The following is a 19,745-nucleotide window of genomic DNA, read 5'->3' as shown; positions in this document are numbered from 1 at the left end:
TTGCACAACACCAGTGAAGGAGGTGAGTAATCCTTGCTCGCCCTACCCTCGTCTCTCGGGATGGGGCGCAGATTGGAAGGGGTACGAGCATATCCATATCTCGATCCCCTTCGCCTATAACATCTGCCCCCACCGCCATACCTCCCTTGTTTTATAACAAACTGCCTACTTATTTCCTCACTGAGGATTAAGGGCGGCAGAGGTGTGGCGGGAGGGGGGGAAACCCCTTTTCCCTCCCACCGACACATGTGTGCTTCATGGTCTTAGCCAAGGGACGTTACGGTTGGCAGAGACCCGAGAGAAACTTGCATTTTGGTAGCTGCTGAAACGAATATTTGGCAGCGTGGGGAGCCACATGACTGTGATTCATACTGTACTCTTGAAATATGGCAAGAGGCCTAGGGAAGGATTTAGTGCCAACACTGAGAGAGCAGAGACACACTCAAATATCACATTCTTTTTATAGTACAGGCATGCCTCACAGGAAAAATATTGAACTTGGCCTGGCAGCTGAAAGAGAGCAGGCCCAATTGTGATTTTATGTCTTGAGTCACTCAGTTAATCAGTTAGTGGTAGAACATAGGAAGCCTTCTGTTAGTCCTACTGGGGGGGGGGGAGGAGAACGGCTGTTAATTAATTAATAGTGACACTGAGCAGTTTATTAATTTGCTCCAAACCACTTTCATTCATAGATCCAAGGCTCTTAATACGCTGCAAGCTATTAATACGCAGCAGGGATCTTCCAGAATATTTGGCTAGATATCTCTTTCAATTTGTAGTTTCTGTCATTTCCTTTACCACTTCAACTACCTAAGTGTTTTGTAAAAGTTCTGTTGGTTCCATTGCTGCATTTTTATTTTTGTGTGCTGTTTGCTCAGGTATGCAAAATTTATACCCAACTTTGGATCATATACCTCAAATGTACTTATATAAGAAGATATTAGCTTGCTTGAAAGGTACTAGATTGAAGAACTGTGGTAGAATTTTTTAAACTATCATCATCTGAAGCCAGATATATGCAGCTGACTGAAAAATATGCCATGAAAACATGATTTCATGCTATCTAAATGTCAAGGTGTACATTGACAGCAGCACACAGAGTTCCTTTTTTGCGTATGCAAGGTCTCGGTTTGACCTCCAAAAGGATCTCAGGTAGCAGGTGGAAAACATCCTGTACCAGAGAGCTCCTGTCAATCAGAGTTTACAATACTGGGCTAACTGGCCCTGTATAAGACATTTTCATACTGCTCTGGTGGCAGTGATGATGGGGAAATGTGTGTGTGTGTGTGTGTGTGTGTGTGTGTGTGTGTGTGTGTGTGTGTGTTGTGTTGTGTGTTTGTTTTTTAATAATCCAATGCAATTGTCTAATAACTGGTCTTCAATGTTTGTTTCACTTGGTGCTTGTTCACCAGTTTGGTATATAGCACGATTGTTTTCCATTTGCCACACCCCCTTCAACAGTTGCAAATGTGTATAGGAATTAAATGGACAGGAGTTCATTCATCGGTGCTGAAGAAGCCAAAATAAATATACGTTGGCCAAATTTTAGACTCATTTTCTAGGTAAAGCAGACAAAAGTTATGCCTGCCAGGTATGTCAATCACTTGATACGCTCCACTGCTAGGTGTAGTCATCATGTGTCAGTAGCCTGTACACACAATGAGAAAGAGTCTCATTCAAAAATTAAAATGCAATGAAATAAAATAAAATACAAGAAACAGATTCCAGCATGCTGGTTAGAAACACAGCAGAAGAGTAAAAACAGAACTCAAAGGCAAATGAAATGTTATTCTCCTGGTGCTGGGGGTGGGGGGGTGGGGATAAGGACAGTGCATTCTGACAAAGGCATTCCAAAGACAGGGTGCCTCAACTGAGAAGGCCCTGCCTGTTCAGGGGGCGGAAAGTGATAGCTTAAAATATATTTGGCACATCTTCTTTCCTTGCTGTTGAGGATAGCAATAAACTAGGAAGGGTGGTGCTAGGATACCTTCTCTGGCAGGGTACTCCAAATGCAGAGCAGTTCCTTCTGGCACCACCCTTGCTAGCTTAATACCATATTTAAAAGTGTGGAAAGGAGATACGCAGAATATATTTCAGTCTGTGAGCCCTTTCCTGAACCGCACAGTCCTTTGTCCTTTGTAGCAGTCGTACAAAACGATCACTCTTCCTGTTTCACTTCCTTTAAGGAGGTATCGGTTTGGTGCACTGTTATAAAAGGGTCACGTTCTCTTAATAATGGCCAGCTTCCTTAGCCCTGAACATTATCAGCAGCACTGTTGGTTCAAAGGCTTATTCCTTCTCAAGTGCCATCAATCTGCATCAGCATCAGAAATTGTCGGGTCTGTAGCATATGGAAGTTCCTCTTCCTCCAAGAATATGTCTATGACAGATTTATATTGATGACTGTGCTACCTACGCTGCAGTTACAGACTTCCATTATATTCAGGCTCTGCTAACTCAGTCCCCATTTCCTGTTTAAGGTGAGACAAGGTCCTGCCTGAACAAGGGGTGAAATTACAGCTGAACTTTCTAATTGCTGTTAGCACAGGAGAACCTTTGAGAAATATTGCAGGACCCTTTTTGTGTGTTCAAGGCTACCCCTGCAATCTCTTCCCCAGTATGCATGAGGTTGTGGCAGCTCCACGTTCAATTCTGTCCGACCCAGAAGTTCTGAAGTATGTCTGAACTCCCATCCTATTGGAGCTCCACAGTCTCAGGTGCTGCACTGAAAAACATCGTGTATGAACCCAGCAAAGCTTTAGATTGAGCTGTTTATGATTAACAATCAATAGTGTAGTGGCAAATTCAGAAATCCATCTCTTTATGATAGCCCTGGTCATGCCCCCTCTAAGATTATACCATGATCTTATAATTATACAAGAGTACTAATAATTAAGATGCGGGTGGTGCTGTGGTCTAAACCACTGAGCCTCTTGGGCTTGCCGATCAGAAGGTCGGCGGTTCGAATCCCCACAACGGGGTGAGCTCCTGTTGCTTGGTCCCAGCTCCTGTTCAAAAGCACACCAAAAAGTGCAAGTAGATGAATAGGTACCACTTCTGGCGGGAAGGTAAACAGCATTTTCGTTCGCTGCTCTGGTCTCAGTGTTCCTTTGCGCCAGAAGCGGCTTAGTCATGCTGGCCACATGACCTGAAAAAACTGTCTGCGGACAAATGCCGGTTCCCTCAGCCTGTAAAGCAAGATGAGCACTGCAACCCCAAAGTCATCTGTGACCGGACTTAACTGTCAGGGGTCCTTTACCTTTACCTTTACCTTTACCTTTACCTTTACCTTACTAATAATTAGGGATGCATTGCAATAATCAGTGCAGATCTCCATGTGTTGCTTCTCAGCTAGAGCTACTATTTTCTGTGTATGTGCATGAATAAATTATTTGGAGTGTTCCAATATTTTCTGCTGGAGTGACTTAAGTTGCTTTTTCCTTTAAGTTCCATTGTACATAATAGAGTTGGCACACCATTCTTGAAACTGAAGCACCTTGTGTTTTCATTGTTCCTAAATGCTGAGGATTAACGTACACAGAACCATTCCTCCCTGATGTTCTTCCCTCATTGCTTCTCCAGAGTAACCCTAGGAGTCAACTCTCAGTGGCTGACTTACCTGCTTTCACTTTCATTGACTCCAAGCCACACAAATGATGAAAAGACTTAGTGGCTAAAAAGCTCATTTTCATGCTTATTGGGCAGATCCAGGGCATTGGAGGCAGGGATCTTGTTGGGATCCTGTTGTACAAGTAGTAACAGGTCTTCAACCCCCTGTGATCCCAGCCACTACACCTCAGTTTACAACATAAATCCCCAAACCCTGTGCCAGAGCACATTAGTGTGCTGAGAGAAAAAAAGAAAGGAAGAAAATAATCTTGTAGCGGTACCTAGGATCACAAAGAACCCATACCTGGAAGAGATTGCCTGCAGGGTCTCTGCATGATTATTTCTCTGGCCTTCCCTTTTTCCATTAGCATCTGCTGGAGGACAGTGAATTCTGTCACATCTGTGCATTGCTTGGACTTTGGAAATTACTTTGTACCAGGCTGGATAGCTTGCCGACAAACCCGTTATATATAGAACCACCTTCATGCAAGGCACGCACTCTCGTTACAGAGCTCTGGGCTCTCATGCAAGTTCCTTCTCATCCAGAGATGGGTTTTGCTCAAATGGTAGCTTTCTGCTCCCGATCCTCCAATGCAAATAGCAGATAGAGAGGGATCTGTTTGCATCAGAACTACAAGCGAGGCCAGCTGTAAAATCCTTTTTAGCACCTATGGTTCCACAATTTCCTTTTTAAAAGCCATTCACAAAATTGCTGGTTGTGAATGGCAATGTTGTGTGTTGTTTGGAGTCTAGCCAGCTACTGCAATGAGTGCTGCTATCTCCAAATCCCTTAGCGAATTAGAAAATAGATGGCTGGTGTTGGGTGTTTAGCAAGTAATTCCAACAAATTTGCTCCAAGTTTGTCTTCTGGCATACTGTCATTACATAGGCTCGAAAGATCCATTAGCCATGTATCTTCTCTCTGATAGAACTTTAGATCTTTCTGGATTCATATGCTGGAATGATCATGGCGGTATTTGAGGAGCCCATCGGGAGAGGGCTCTGTAATTAACTCATAGAAATCTTTGAGCAGAACCAAATGTAGAAGAATGGCCTCCAGCTTTCTACTGTCTTCCTTTATAAGCCTGATTCTTGCCACTATAATCAAGCTAACAATCATGTTGATTTGTTATAATAATTCCTTTAAATGCAGGCCGCAAACCATATTATTTTTCAACTCTGGTTGTCTCACTTTAAAAAATGAACAACCCTTAAATGTGAGCCATCTGCCGCACTTATCAAATAAAATGTGATAAATCAAGCATGTTTGAGTGCATGCATTTTGCCGGGTTTGCATTTTTTCGACGACCTATTCTCAGAGTTGATACTTATCTTTTAGACTGTCATACAATTTATGCAGCTGATGGCAATTAAAGAAACTGATTTGTGGCCATTTACATTCCTTTCAGAGGGTTCCAGTTAACATGTTATTCTCTCAATATATCATTCCTTTACACAATTTAACACTTTAGGCTGTACTTTCGCACAGTGATGTGCATGTACATGCTATTTCACATGGATTTCTGTGTAACTTCCGATTTGCGTAATTTATGTAGGCTCATGGCTTTAACTGTGTGTGGCACCGATGCCTTCTGCTGCTGTTTACTTTCATTAAGAGTACAAATGGATGACACCCAAAGTGTGGGATGTATTACAATTTCACCTTTCCCATACCATGTTGAGCTGTGATGTTCTGCGCCAGTATAGCCTCCAGAGTCATTGCAGTACATTGCAGCAGTCAGTCAAGGTTAACCCATTGTATCTTAAGTATTCTTTTGATTATGGCTTTGCTACAACAAGTGAAATGTTAATATACACAGCAATGGTGACTTATTCGCATCCTAGTAATAGCTATATTTTATTTTAGATACATACTCCAGCATGTAGACAGCTGCATACGTAGGTGGTAGTGGGGCACTTAGTTAAAAGGGTTTTTAATCCTTGTAAAATAACAGCGAGAGGACCAAAAGCAGCTGATATCCTCAAGCTGCCATTGTTTCCCTGGATTAGCACCCATGCCCAAGCCACTAGTGTGTCTTAGAAAGAAAGAGCTTGAGTTGCACCCATTAGGCTGGGAGAAGGAAATTGCTGTGCTTCTGCCCACCTCCTTTTGCTCTGTGGTGCTCCTTTCCCATGGTTCATTTTCCATGGAGCTAGCAGATACAAAGGACTCTCAACCTTAGGTGTCAAGTGGCCTCTACAGTTCAGGATCTTCCATGACCGGACATCCTTGTAGTAACCACCATACCTGTTTTGTAGGGTCCATATCAGAAGAACTTGCTGTTGATGCAAACTTAGTATGTCCTAGGATTTCATATAGTCATTGAAACAATGATGATGGCAACTTCTGGGTCCTCCTGGAATCTAGCTTATGAAAATGGCTGTAGAATGAGGCATGGCGCTGAGCTAATTTGTGGCAATAGCCCTGCAGTTTCTTGGAGCTAGGTTGGAGATGATGTGGGAGAAGGTTTGGGAAACACTGGCCTAGACCGTTTGGGCACTTCTTTGCAACATGTGCTAGCTCCAGTTATTATATAATAAAATATATGACGGCCTGACAACGATAGTGGCAAAATGAGTATGGATTTCAGCAGGGACAGATACAGTTTTGAGAGGGGTTTTTTGTTGAGTCTGGGATGGCCATGCTGATTCACAGCAATTGTGCTGATCTCTACATTAACGTTTTGTAGACGAAATGCCAGACCTGGTGGGGGGAATCGTAGGGTCAGAATAAGAGGTACATTCTTCCAGCATGTTTGTCTTCCTTTTTAGAGTAGTACTTCTAGAGCAGTGTAGCTTTAAGGTGCCAAGTGAGTGATGTGGTGAGTCCCGGTGTTGCCATCATACCCGCTTTCTTATCTCTTACATAGGAAGCTGCCTTATACCGAGTCAAGACCACTGGTCCATCTAGCTCAGTATTGTCTACAGTCACTGACGGGCAGCGTCTTTGCCGGGTTTCAGACAGGGGTGTTTCCCAGCCCAACCTGGAGATGCCGGGGACCTTTTGCATGCAAAGTATGTGCTCTATTCCTGAGCTTCATCTCTTTGTATATTTTTCGTATATTTGATGCAAACTCTTGCTTTGTAATATTTGTGAGCGTGTGGTTTTTTTTTTGCCAAGTGGAAAACGAGAGCGAGTGAGTCGCTCGCAAGCAGGCCACTTACATGCTAATGGGGGCTCTGTATTCCGTCACTGCCATCACACTGCTTTATAGATGCAAGCCCACCAGGAGCAGTAAAGCAGCATTTAAAGCAAACAGTAAAATGAACAACATTTGCAGAGCAATAAAAGGCAGCACCTTTGCAACTTCATTATTTTGAAAAATGTGAGAGCGTCAGTCACCAAGCACTGCAAATAAATAGCGTTTTATTGGGTTTCAAGTGAGCGCACATGCCAAATCAGACTTCCCCCTACGCTGCTGTTGTTTTGCTCTTTCCTCATCCTAGTGAACAGTCTGGAGAGAGAGAGAGAGAGAGAGAGAGAGAGAGAGAGAGAGAGAGAGAGAGAGAAGGGAAAAAGCCAACATAAAATAAAAGTCTATAACTGGTTTTATGAGGAAACATATTGCAGTTAAGGACACATTGCAAAGAAAAGCCCTTAAGATCAGTGAAACTATAAGAAGTGGCGAGGGGGGAAAGGAAGTCACAATTATTGAATGTGTTGGGGTACAGATTGCATGGACTTCAGGACCAGATAAGATATTTGAATTAATGCATGCAATCTGCAACTAATTATTCACACCAAGTAAATAGTAGCAAATGGTTTTGAGTAAGCAAGATAAGTACCATAGGACCAAATTCTTACACTGGAAACTGAAATCTGCAGAGTGGTTTAAAACACCGGAATTTGGCCTTTTAGTAGACTGAATATTTATTTGCATTTATTAATTAATTTATTACATTTGTATATCACCCTATACATGTAGATCTCAGGGCAGTTCACAACATAATATTGCCTGCAAATATTTTGTCTGCTCATCATCAGCATGGCCTAGAGAAGTTGATGCTATGTGCAAATCAAGCATGAGAAATTCATGTTGTTGCAGCTTAACGAAAGATTGATTGAAACATGCAGGGTCCTTATTCAAAGCAGTAACCTCAGGCAGCTGTACTATTTCAGAACACACACAGGATTGCTTGTTTGAAAATGTCCCACATCAAAATTTTAAGTCTCATGTAGCAAGTTTAGGGCCAATTTACGTTTTCGGGAGAAACAATCAGTAACACTTTTTTTGGGGAGGGGGGGAGACTGTGTACCATTTCAGGTTGAAGGTGGGTGTTTATGTTTAAATGCGCCTTCCTCCCACCAAAACACCTTTGTGTATAGGAAATGAGCATGTGAAAAGTAGATGACTAGTTTGCATGGTGGGAGTATTGCGTTCTCACCTGCAGCCTGTAGTACACTAGGGGGAAACTTCAGGAACATCATAAGCTGCTTTATAGCAAGCTGGTCCACAGTTCAGCTAGCTCAGTACAGTGGTGCCTCGCAAGACGAAAATAATCCGTTCCGCGAGTCTCTTCGTCTAGCGGTTTTTCGTCTTACGAAGCAACCCTATTAGCGGATTAGCGCTATTAGCGGTTTAGCGGCTATTAAAGGCTTAGCGGATTAGCGGCTAAAAGGCTATTAGCGTCTTAGAAAAAGGGTGAGCGAAAAAAATCGCAAGACTCGCAAGACGTTTTCGTCTTGCGAAGCAAGCCCATAGGGAAATTCGTCTTGCGAAGCGCATCGAAAAACGGAAAACCCTTTCGTCTAGCGGGTTTTTCGTCTTGCGAGGCATTCGTCTTGCAGGGCACCACTGTATTGTCTGGTGACTGGCAGTGTCTTTCCAGCACTATTTTCCCCTTAAATACCCAGTGGCACCAGGGTCTGAATGGTGTTGTTGTTGTTTGGAATCAAGTGTTTTTCTAAACCCTCTTCATGTTATGTTTTAGAGTGGCATTGAACCATAACATGAAAATCAGGCCTCTGATTACAATGAAGTGTTATAGGAAGGGAGAAAAGCACCCATACAAATGCCTATTGTCTTTTGTCATCTGACTCTTGTCTTCTTCTGACTTCTAGTTTCAATATATGCCTAGCTTATTCACGTTATTTAATTGATAGCAACAACAATCACAGCCCACGGGGTGCAGAATCAATCTGAGCACAAATTTGCTTTTTTTTTTTTTTTACTTAACTGATCTGTGGATTGTGCTTTCTTTCTTATTCTGTGCATGCACTGTCAACACTTGTCCGCTTATGTTTATCTGTGAAATGCTGGTTATATGTTCTTACTGTGTTTTGCCTGCATGTGGAAGGTTCTTAATTGAGCAGGACCTCTTTGCAAAAAATGTTTTTGGTTAGGATGCTGGTGCATAGAGGAACAGAAATGCAAGAGTGACAGCTGTTGGAGGTAGATCAATCCACAGAGCCAGTTTGCCGAGTGACCTTCAGTTGGAGACATTGCTCTCTCCCAAAGTTGAGACGTGAAACATGCAGACTGGAGAGCTACCTTTTTGCTTCTCTCCCACCCCTTCCACCCAGGGCAAATTATTGTGGGCACTTGTCCCTGCCCTAGTTCCTACCCTGTCTGTTTCCCCCACGCTTTTGCTTTTGACAGCAATAACACTTAGGAGCTTGGAAGATGCAGGGGACTATATTTGTTGGGCAGCTTTATAGAGCCGTATCTTAAAAGTATTTAATGAACATGAGATAGAAGAGTCAAGTGAACATGATCTACATATTCTAAAATTTATATCCTGCCTTTCTAAACAAAAGCCAATCCAAGGCAGCTTACAATAATTTCAAAAATATATATATGGCAAAAGCAGTTTAAAATACAACACACCAACAGAGAAATAGTGGGAGCAAAAGACAAATTCTGCAAAGGTTGTTACGGGGACTTGTTCAGTTTGAAATTAAATTAGGATGTTTGGTTTTTAATGTGATAATAGTGAATATTGTATTGGAGAAATATTGAGCCAAAATGTATTGCCTGCAGCATTCAGCATTACAATCATGAACAATTATGTATTGCATTCATGTAGGTTTTACTTTTTCATTATTGTTAACATGAAATAAATTGTGGTGCTTTTTGGTAGCACCACTTCAACTTGTAATGAATTGAGACCAAATGTGCAAATGGAGCATGGTTCGCTTCTCTAGGATAAAAAGTTTTTCTGATGAGGTGAATAATAATCACGAGCTGTTGAACTTGGCTGTCATCATGGGCCAGCCAAGCCCTCGTTGTATGCATAGTGTGATGGAAAACTCCATTAATGGAAGTTTTTAATTTAATACGTTTATCAGGAATCCTAGCGCACTTCAGGATGGTGGTACCTTTTCATCAAATGAAGCAACAAAACATGGATATGAAAACCAGTTGCAAGTAGTTAAATACAACCTTAGAAATGCGGTTGGCGCTGTGATCTAAACCACTGAGCCTCTTGGGCTTGCCGATCAGAAGGTCGGCGGTTCGAATCCCCGCAACGGGGTGAGCTCCCGTTGCTTGGTCCCAGCTCCTGCTTACCCAGCAGTTCGAAAGCACATCAAGTGCAAGTAGATAAATAGGTACCGCTCCAGTGGGAAGGTAAACGGCATTTCCGTGCGCTGCTCTGGTTTGCCAGAAGCGGCTTAGTCATGATGGCCACATGACCCGGAAGCTGTACGCCGGCTCCCTTGGCCAGTAAAGCGAGATGAGCGCCGCAACCCCAGAGTCGGCCACCAGTGGACCTAATGGTCAGGGGTCCCTTTACTTCTTAAAAATACAACCTTAAGTCAAATATTTGACTACTCTTTGCATTTTCAAAAATCAGTACTATTAATATGTTGTTTAAAACATCTTTCCAATTATTTATTGGATGTAATGATTCAATATATTTCTATGTCTAATTTTAAGAAGCATACTATATAGCTGTTTGTTTTTACTAAAAAGTGAAAAGCATAAACTGTTGGAAAATTGTGGAAAATACACCCCCCCCCCGCTAGTAATATCTATGGTGGGAATTCAGCTTCCATTGTGAGGTTAACAGCAATTGTGCATGCCTCACTAGGTGTATAACTGGATCCCACACAATTTTTTATTTTTCCTGGGAAAAACCACCCCTAGTAAAATATCATGCCACACCTGGCTGGTTTAGAAAGTTGTAGCCCCATATTTTAATGCTGTTAGTTCCCCCGGTTTATCTAGCCAAGAATTTTCTCAGGACATACAGAAAAATAGCACAAGGTGGTCAGCCTGTGATCTGCGATTAAATGGCTGGACTAGTACATTATTTATTTGGTTAATTTAGACAAATAACAGGAAAAGGGGGAATAAGTTGTTACAGCAAAAGAAACATTCAAACGAAACGATGGTAATTTGAGAGAGGCCCTTTTAAGTTGGTTCTAAACAAAGTCGGCACAGTTTTATGCAATAAGGAATGTTTTAACGAATGCTTTGAACATTTTCTTCAAATGTTCATTGCATCTAAGTTCTTATTTTTTGTGTGCGCGCTTTTATTTGCTCCAGAATACTGCCGGGCTGCCAACAAAGGAAGGCCTGTGCTCCCAGGAATTTTCTAAATTCCTCTCTGGAGTAGGCATTTTTCTCAGCTACAAAGGCCCTTTGGCAAATTTCCTCTAATCATTGGATTTACCCTGGGCTCTGATAGGTGCCATTCATGGACTTGGTCTGCTGTTTGATGGGGCTGAAGCATTAATGGGATCTTTTCACCATAAATAAAACACAGTAACCTTAAGCGGAGGAATCAGAATTGCTGTTGCTGAGAAGAGTTCAACATTTCCTCGTTTCCCTGTTTTGTTTTTAAATCAATATATTTGTTTTAAGTTCATCTGGCTGTGTTCGTAGATCCTAGGACACTCACCCTACCTCGATAAACCAATGGGCTGTTCAGCAGCTTGCGTTGTGTCATTTTGGTGTGTAAGAAGATTCTATAATATACGATAAATGTGCTGCCTACTGGGAGGTCTACATCTTCCCTCACTCCCCAGTTGATTTTATGCCACAGGGGAAGAGGATGCATAAGGAGTCCTGATTCAAAAGTTTACTTTTGCATGGAGGTAGATTCCAGATTGGAATTTTAAAAATAGTATTTCAATGGCAGTGTGTGTGTGTGTGTGTGTGTGTGTGTGTGTGTGTGTGTGTGTGTAAAGGTTATTAAGGAATGTCTCGCCTTTAATATCATAATATGAACTACAGTTTCCACCAGCCTTTACTATTTCCCTCCCTCTCCATCTCTCTCTGGATACAGTTTCTTTGTAATATTTTGGGAGGGGAGAGACAGACTACATTTGCAGGTTTCCTCCCTAGAAGCTGGCAAACAAGTATTCCACTGTCCCAGCAAAGGATTTGTTGTGAAAAGTAATTTCTCAAAGGAGCAACAAATTCAGTCTTGCTCTGTAAACTTTAATCTCAGAAACCACAAAGATCAGACAGTGCTACTCCCCCCCCCCATTAGCTTGCTGTGGAGGAGAGAGAGGTTTTTGCAGGGCGGGGGTTATATTCAAATTTGTCTGATAACACTGTTGCCCGCAGAATGGTTTGCGGCATGTGGAATTACAGTGGTACCTCGCAAGATGAATGCCTCGGAAGACGAAAACCTCGCAAGACGAAAGAGTTTTTCGTTTTTTGAGTTGCTTTGCAATACGAATTTCCCTATGGGCTTGCTTCGCAAGACGAAAACGTCTTGCAAGTTTGTTTCCTTTTTCTTAAAACCGCTTGAAGAGGTGCAGTTGCGACTTGACCGTGCTTTGCAAGACGAAAAATTCGCAAGACGCAAAAACTCGCAGAATGAATTAATTTCGTCTTGCGAGGCACCACTGTAGTTCAGGGGCATTCAATAGGGGACTTCACTATGTGACTCTGGAAAGATTGCTTGGTCCTAAGATTTTGAACCAAACATATTGTTTGTCATTGCATTGGGCCTTTTTTTTTTTTTTAATGGCTAACAACAGCCTGGTGGTGAAATGATTTTTGTCAAGACAGAAGGGGCATGTCTACACATGAACCTTTTCCTTTTCCCCAGTACAGTGGTACCTCTTGTTACGAACTTAAATAGTTCCGGAGGTCCGTTCTTAACCTGAAACCGTTCTTAACCTGAGGTACCACTGTAGCTAATGGGGCCTCCCGCTGCCGCCGTGCCACCGCTGCACGATTTCTGTTCTCATCCTGAGGTAAAGTTCTTAACTCAAGGTACTACTTCCGGGTTAGCGGAGTCTGTAACTTGAAGTGTTTGTAACCTGAGGTGTTTGTAACCCGAGGTACCACTGTAGTTTGAAAGCCTTCCCTGGTGGCTGAGATTATCAGTAGACAGATATATATTATTAAAAACTTTACTACATGCACTTCATTGCAAATGCAATTCCAGAGTCGGTTACAGTTAAAATACAAGTCATATGCACAATGCAACCACTTAAGAAAAAACCCAAGGCAGATAAACTACTAAATTACTACCAAGTAATAATAAAATAAACATCCCCCTTGACACTGAGTTCATTAGCACTGGGGAAGTGAGCTCCATTGTTTCTGTTACTTGGTATTTGTAGGTTATATGGGTAATTATTATTTTTTTGCTTATAGATTTTTAGATTGCTTTGTATGGGTCTTCTTATTAGCCAAGTAGCCTCCATATTTTCCACTACGAATTTATAGAGCCCTCTGGCAAGCACAGAGAGCTGTGCGAAGAAGTGGGAGCTTGTCTCACTTGCATGGAGGCTACCGAAAGAAGCAGCAGGAGCAGGGCCTACTGATTCTTTCCTTCTCCAAACTCCAGCACAAATGAGAGCCTGTCAGAGGCTACTGGAAGTCTTCCTTGCTAGAGGCCATGGGACACTCCAACCAGGTGAATGGACAGGTGGAAGTGTGGTTGGAAGCTGTGTGCTTCCTTCATGTTGCTTGAATAGAGTACTTTTAGTGGCCAGGTGCTATTGAATATTAGAAAAATAAGTTATAAAAGCACTTCTGAACTCTACGCCATGCCAGGTGTGCAATACGAGCACTGTTCCCTTGACCCCAGCCTATAAGGGTTCTGTGTGGTCACTTTCAGTTATGTCTGGTTGCAGGATAGAGGCCAATACAGTGGTACCTCGTGTTACATACGCTTCAGGTTACATACGCTTCAGGTTACAGACTCCACTAACCCAGAAATAGTCTCTCGGGTTAAGAACTTTGCTTCAGGATGAGAACAGAAATCGTGCTCTTGCGGCGCGGCAGCAGCAGGAGGCCCCATTAGCTAAAGTGGTGCTTCAGGTTAAGAACAGTTTCAGGTTAAGAACGGACCTCCGGAACGAATTAAGTACTTAACCCGAGGTACCACTGTACAGTAGTACCTCTGGTTACGAACGGGATCCGTTCTGGAGCCCCAGCTGTATCCCGAAAATTTCTTAACCGGAGTACTGCTTCTGTGCATGCGCGTGGCGCCGCAGAGCGCTTCTGCGCATGTGCGAGCGGCAAACCCACTTCCGGGTTTGCTGCAGCAATAACCCAAAGATTCCATAACCTGGAGGTTATGCAACACGAGGTACCACTGTAATTGGAGAACTGGAAAAATGGTGCAGTCCAGGATGTCATCAAGGGCTAACTGTGAGAGTCAGTAGCTGCAGCTTCAGGCTGGAACATTTAATTAGAAGTCTGTACAAGGTCTAGCATGGAAGCAATTCAAAAGTGGGTAAATGGATGCAGCTGCAGGTAAAAGGTAGATCACAGCAAATGCAGGATGGTGAGGAGAATGAAGGATGGTCTGCAGCCTCAAGCTTTAGGAGAGAATCAGTTTTAGAACCAGGCAGAACAATCTGCTGCCCAAACAAAGAACTGCAAGTTGTTTGGAGAGTTTTCCTACTTCATGAGCATCAGCACAAGAGGGGTAAAGCACGTCAAGGAGCTCTCTGGTGGATCCAGATGCGGAGCAGAAGTGGGCCACCATCAGGAGAGCTCTCTTAGTTGTATTCAAGAACTCCCCTTTGTTTTATTTGAGCACAAGTTTCCATTCACTTGCGACCAACTCCTGCAAGGCCTTGCAATGTACGGCTGAATTAATTGGTTGGCAGTAATTGGGTGTCCTGGGTGTTTTTCCTGTGCCAGAAGAACATTTTCTGTACGATGACTGGCACTTACTGCAGAAGTGGTTCCCCTAAGGACAAGGGGGAGTGCAGCAAAGCAAACTGATTTTCATAGCAGACCCAAGATTTTATTTTTCCAATGTTTTGTCAGACTGTGGTGCTGAAACATTGTGTTGGGGACAATTTCTGCAGCTGTGGTTTAGTACAACCTGACTAGGTAACACTATTTACAAAACTGGTTGCTGACTGTTAGGTTTTCCTCATTTCATTAAGCCTGCCTAATGAAAACGACCTTTTGTAAAAATTTACTAATAACTTACGATGAAGTCCTCTTTTTTGATCTGGTACTCTCTAAGGGAATACATTCTTTACTGTTTGATAGGATTCCAGTTGGGCATAACCAAAACATAACATAAAAAACGTTTGCTGGATATACAAGACTATTTTCTCATGCTAACATGCAGTCTGTAGGTATGGGCAAAAGCTGGTGAGAGAAACTGTGTTTTTTGGCCCTTTGATGTGGAGCAGAGCTGTCCTTAGCTGACTGAGAATTGGGGAGAGATTGTATTATGAATCAAACATCCCAGCTGCAACTTCAAAGTAATACTAATTAAAATAAATGCAAGTGGATTAATGTTTTATGGATGTTTGGGGGGAAAATGCTGAGGTTGAATTAACCGAATTACTGTGCACAGCAATTAAGGTGCCTGATCCACTTTACCCTTGACAAACCATGACTCTGTGTCTCTCCCCCCCCCCCCCCGTGACTAACAACTCACTTTGTTATTTCGCATGGATTACGGCTGGGGTAAATCTAAATCACATTTTATAAGCTCTACTTCCCCTTGATGCTGCGAGAAGATCCATCCATGCCCAGTGCCATATGGCTGGACAAATTCAAGGAGGATTGACAGTCACTAGTCAGGATTGCTATATGCTCCTTCTAGGCTCAGAGGCATCGTGGCTCTGAATGCCAATTGCTGGTAAACAACAGCAGGAGAGGACTAGTAAACTCACATCCAACTTGTGGGTTCCCCCTAGGCCTCCGTGGGTTTGACCTCCGTGGAAAACAGGATGTTTGACTAGATCAGTGTTTCTCAATCTTTTTCCAACCGTGGCCCCCTACTGACAACAACAACAATAATGATAATAATAGGGTGTTGTTAAATATTTTTACATCGGAATTTGATTAAGTTCTCCCCCCAAAAAAGCTCATTTAACAAAACATCCACTAATCTAGCAATATATCTCCTTGCTTCCAATTCCTTCAGCAATGCATTGTCAAAGAGATTTCTATAATTATATTGAACTGATTTATAATTTGCTGGAAATTTAGTGCTCGCTTTAAAGAACGATCTTTTTTCTGTTAAGAAGTAGTTTCAGTTCTTCTTAAAGGATTGGTGCTGTAAAACGCCAATCACAGCTTAATTGCTGTCCGATATGTTAATTTCAAATGACAGAAGAAAGGTCTTTGAAATCTAATTCTTGATTGCATCTAATAACCTAGTTTTTATAGTGCCTGAACTTTAAGACATAAGCCTCCAGCTAAACCCATGTAGGGAAGTAGCCAGGAGGTCACATTTAACAATGATTGAACGGGAAGTCCTTCTGGTGTTCTGTTGGAGGCAAAGCGGCATCATCAAGAGGTCGCCATGGAGGTCAGCGTCTCCAGCAACAGGCTCCATTTGTGTGTGTGTGTGTGTGTGTGTGTGCGCGCGCGCGCACGGAATTTATTTTCTCTGTACTTGAATCTCCAAAGAATGGTAAAAGCAGCAGTTTAAAATAAATGGCAGTCAAACTGAAACAGCCCCCTTACTGGTTATAGAAGTGATGACTTGGGATGGCACAGGAGGGGGGAAAGAGAATGCATCCCCACCTTTGCTCACCCAGTTTCAAGATGCTCAGATCCCCTCTGCTGGCCGGAAGAGATTTAAAACTAAGAACTTTGAAGTCCTTTGGAATCCAGCACTTCGCATCATTTTCTGCCCAATACCGCGCATGTTAAGTCAGAACTAAATGTTCATGAGTTCATTTGGGGTTTACACCTGAGTTAAAGGTGCCTCGGATTCTAGCATTCATGTTGAATAGTTTGATCTATACGTAAAACCTTTGCTGTGTCTCTTTTTGTCTTGTTTTGCTTTGGAAGCATGTTCTCTGCTAAACTAATCTGTCAGGTACTTTTAGGGTTGGCTTTTTGCTTTCGTTTTTTAAAAAAGCAGAACAAATGATTTACTGAAATATGTGCAGCACAATCCTATGCATGTTTTGCTCAGGAGCAAGTCCCACTGTTGTAGAATGTATCTTTGAGTTTGTAGGAATTTTTGCAAAAGCATTTGACCATAAGTAATAAAAGTTTGACCTGACCTGACTTCTGTGGTCAATGGAACTCACTCCCTAGCAAATTTAAGACTGCTTCCTAAGGTTGCAATACTGTGTTTGCATGCTTGGTACTTGCTTCTGTATAATCAAGGCCCACAGAGCTGCAGACGTAAAAATACTAATTTCGTTGAACTTTTGTAGGATTTATTTTTTAGTAAACCTGCTTAGGATCATGCTGCCAACACCATATGTAGAGGAAAGTCATCCAGGATTTTACATAGTGTAGACCCACTAAAATTACTGAACTGAAGTTAGCCATGGCTATTAATTTTAATAGGTCTGTTCGGTTCTGAGTAGGACTAGCATTAGACACAATCCCAGATGCCTTAAGTTTCTGCAGCCTACTCTCTGCAGGAAAGGTATCTACTCTGTGAACCTACAGAGATGGAGAAAGGAAGCAAACTGCAGCTATGAAAATGGAAAAGATAGAGACTTATAGTGTGAGTCTGGGTTTTATTTTATAAAGCATTGCCACCATCTGAAAGATTGCAGGATTTACATTCTCCAGAAGAGGGTTGACAGTAGTTCCTGTTTATTTCTTCTTCAGCTTGGTTCATTTATTCCTTTTCTACCATAGCTGTGTGTTCTGACTTGCTGGCCTGGGATCTTTCTAAAGCTTGTTCAGACATTCTGTTAACTATGGTTATATAAGCCTATGAAAGCTTGTGGTAATTTCCCCCCTCACCTGTGAACACAGGTAAACAAGTCACTGCTCTTGAGAAAAGCAAACAAGCTGACAGACCACACACTTGGAATATTTACTGAACCCACAGGGGTACAACTTGGGATATTGCAGTCTGCAAACACACCCTCATAAACTTGAAATTCATAAATGAAGAGATTTAAGTTAAAAGCGACTTCATGAAACTGATGGAAGGCATTCAAACTAAAACTCGGTTCATATGCAGTGAAGCAAGTTGCGCCACTGGCTGTTAGAATAACTTGACTCTCAATGCAATCCTGTAAGTCCTATTGAGTTCAGTGGGGTAAAGTGGGTATATAATTGCAGCTTGATTTGTTGTGTAACATTGTAGTAAATATTTCTTGTAATTTTTAAATTAGAAGGAATTACATGTACCTTATGCAATATGAATATGCGGGCATTTATTTTTTATGTTAGATTTTTAGCTTCAGTAACTGCAAGTCGCAGCTGACATTTGAAGAAAGGGCTGCCTTTTAATAGTGTTTTTAAAAATATATTTGGGCAATAATTATAGTTCTATTGTGCCATTTAACTTTTTGATACTAAAATGCTATCTTATGGTAATATATACCAATTTGATGTGTCTCATCCATCTGTGTATCTTTCGTTTGTGTACACCAGGGGTTGTCAACCTGGTCCCTTCTGCCCACTAGTGGGCGTTTCAGTACTCTAGGTGGGCGGTAGGGGGTTCTACGGCACCAGCTGAATCCTCCTTCCATCGAGCACTGGTGGGCGGTAAGGAAATTTTACCATCAAGAAAGATGCATTAGTGGGTGGTAGGTATAAAAAGGTTGACTACCCCTGGTGTACACTTTGTGAGGGCATGGCCCTGAAAGTTACTTATTTTATTTATAATTTTTTTGTAGTGCTTCATATAATGAAAACCTATTAAGTGGTTTACATAAAAAGTATTCTATGCATGCAAACATACATCAAACAAACAAATTAACAGCAACTAAGTTGTGTAATCTACACAGCCCTGTAATGCTGGCATCCACTGTCGTATTACCACCAACCGGTGAAAACTCTTTCCTGCCATCTGTATAGGATTGGGAGCATGGTCTGCATTGCGTTAATCCATGGCCATCTTTCCTGCCTTAAGAGGTACAGTGGAACCTTGGTTCCCAAACACCTTCGTTATTGTATGTTTCAGCTCCCAAATGCCGAAAACCTGGAAGTAAATGCTTCCGTGTTTGCACGTTTTTCAGAACCCGAATGTGTGACCTGGCTTCTGCTGAGTGCAAGAAGCTCTTGCAACCAATGGGAAGCTGAGCCTTGGTCTTCAAATGAAGTCTCTCAGGGTCCCTTCTGAGTGCACACATTGCTACACTGGAAGAAGAAGAAGAAGTTTCCTTCCTCGAGTCTACCTTCTGTTGTGTTACATAGCTAGGTTTATCTAGTACAACCTGAGACTCATAACTACAGGCTTGTACTCTTTGTTCTCTGGCAACAGCTGAAATTCCACCGTAATTACCTTTTTACAGTACAAAGCCTGCCTCTACCTTATGAAATCTGGACCTGGAAGGGCATCTTTCAGGAGAGGGTGTGTTTTTGTTTACGTTTCTAGGAAATGCAAGTGGGTGTTCTGTGATGGTTACAAATCCCTTTCATTCCCCCCCCCCCCTTTCTTCCTTTACCATGACCTAACCTACTAAAAACTTTCTCAAAGTAGGAACAATCAGCATGTGCACGGATCCCATTATCAGTCTAAATGTTGTTAGCAGTGCCCTTTTATAAACCCTACTCCTATAGAGCACTTTCAAAACAGAGCACATCAAAGTAATTGTTATGCCTGGCACCAGTGCAGGCCTGCTGGGCCCTGTCCCAATTCAGTATAAATGTTATAACCTGTGGAATTTAAAAGGATGTAAGGTGTTGCGTGTCCTGAAGGCAGGAAACAAACCAGGGTTTGGTTTTTGACTTTAGTTAGCTTCCAAATATTTGGTATTTATGGAATCACTAATTTCTATTTAATTTTTCCAAAAAACCGAGCCAAACTCTACTTGCCGTTTACAT

The 19,745-nt window shown here is 42.1% G+C and overlaps 1 protein-coding gene across 3 annotated transcripts in view; it reads left to right on the top strand.

The window, feature by feature from the left end:
- HMGA2 (high mobility group AT-hook 2) overlaps positions 1–19,745 on the top strand; it is a 135,466-nt gene that overhangs the window by 64,260 nt on the left and 51,461 nt on the right. For 2 of the 3 annotated variants that reach the window (XM_081211872.1, XM_081211874.1), the window contains exon 4: positions 6,480–6,624. The exons of the other annotated variant lie outside the window; for it this stretch is intronic. In XM_081211872.1, coding sequence (XP_081067998.1) covers positions 6,480–6,624 — 145 coding nt within the window. The remainder of the gene's footprint in view (positions 1–6,479; positions 6,625–19,745) is intronic. 3 annotated transcript variants of the gene reach the window in all.

The sequence above is a fragment of the Podarcis bocagei genome (genome assembly GCF_964188305.1).
Source record: "Podarcis bocagei genome assembly, chromosome: 10".
Taxonomy (NCBI): Eukaryota; Metazoa; Chordata; class Lepidosauria; order Squamata; family Lacertidae; genus Podarcis; species Podarcis bocagei.
Note: the sequence above shows the minus strand (reverse complement) of the source record. Positions and strands in the feature narration are given on the sequence as shown.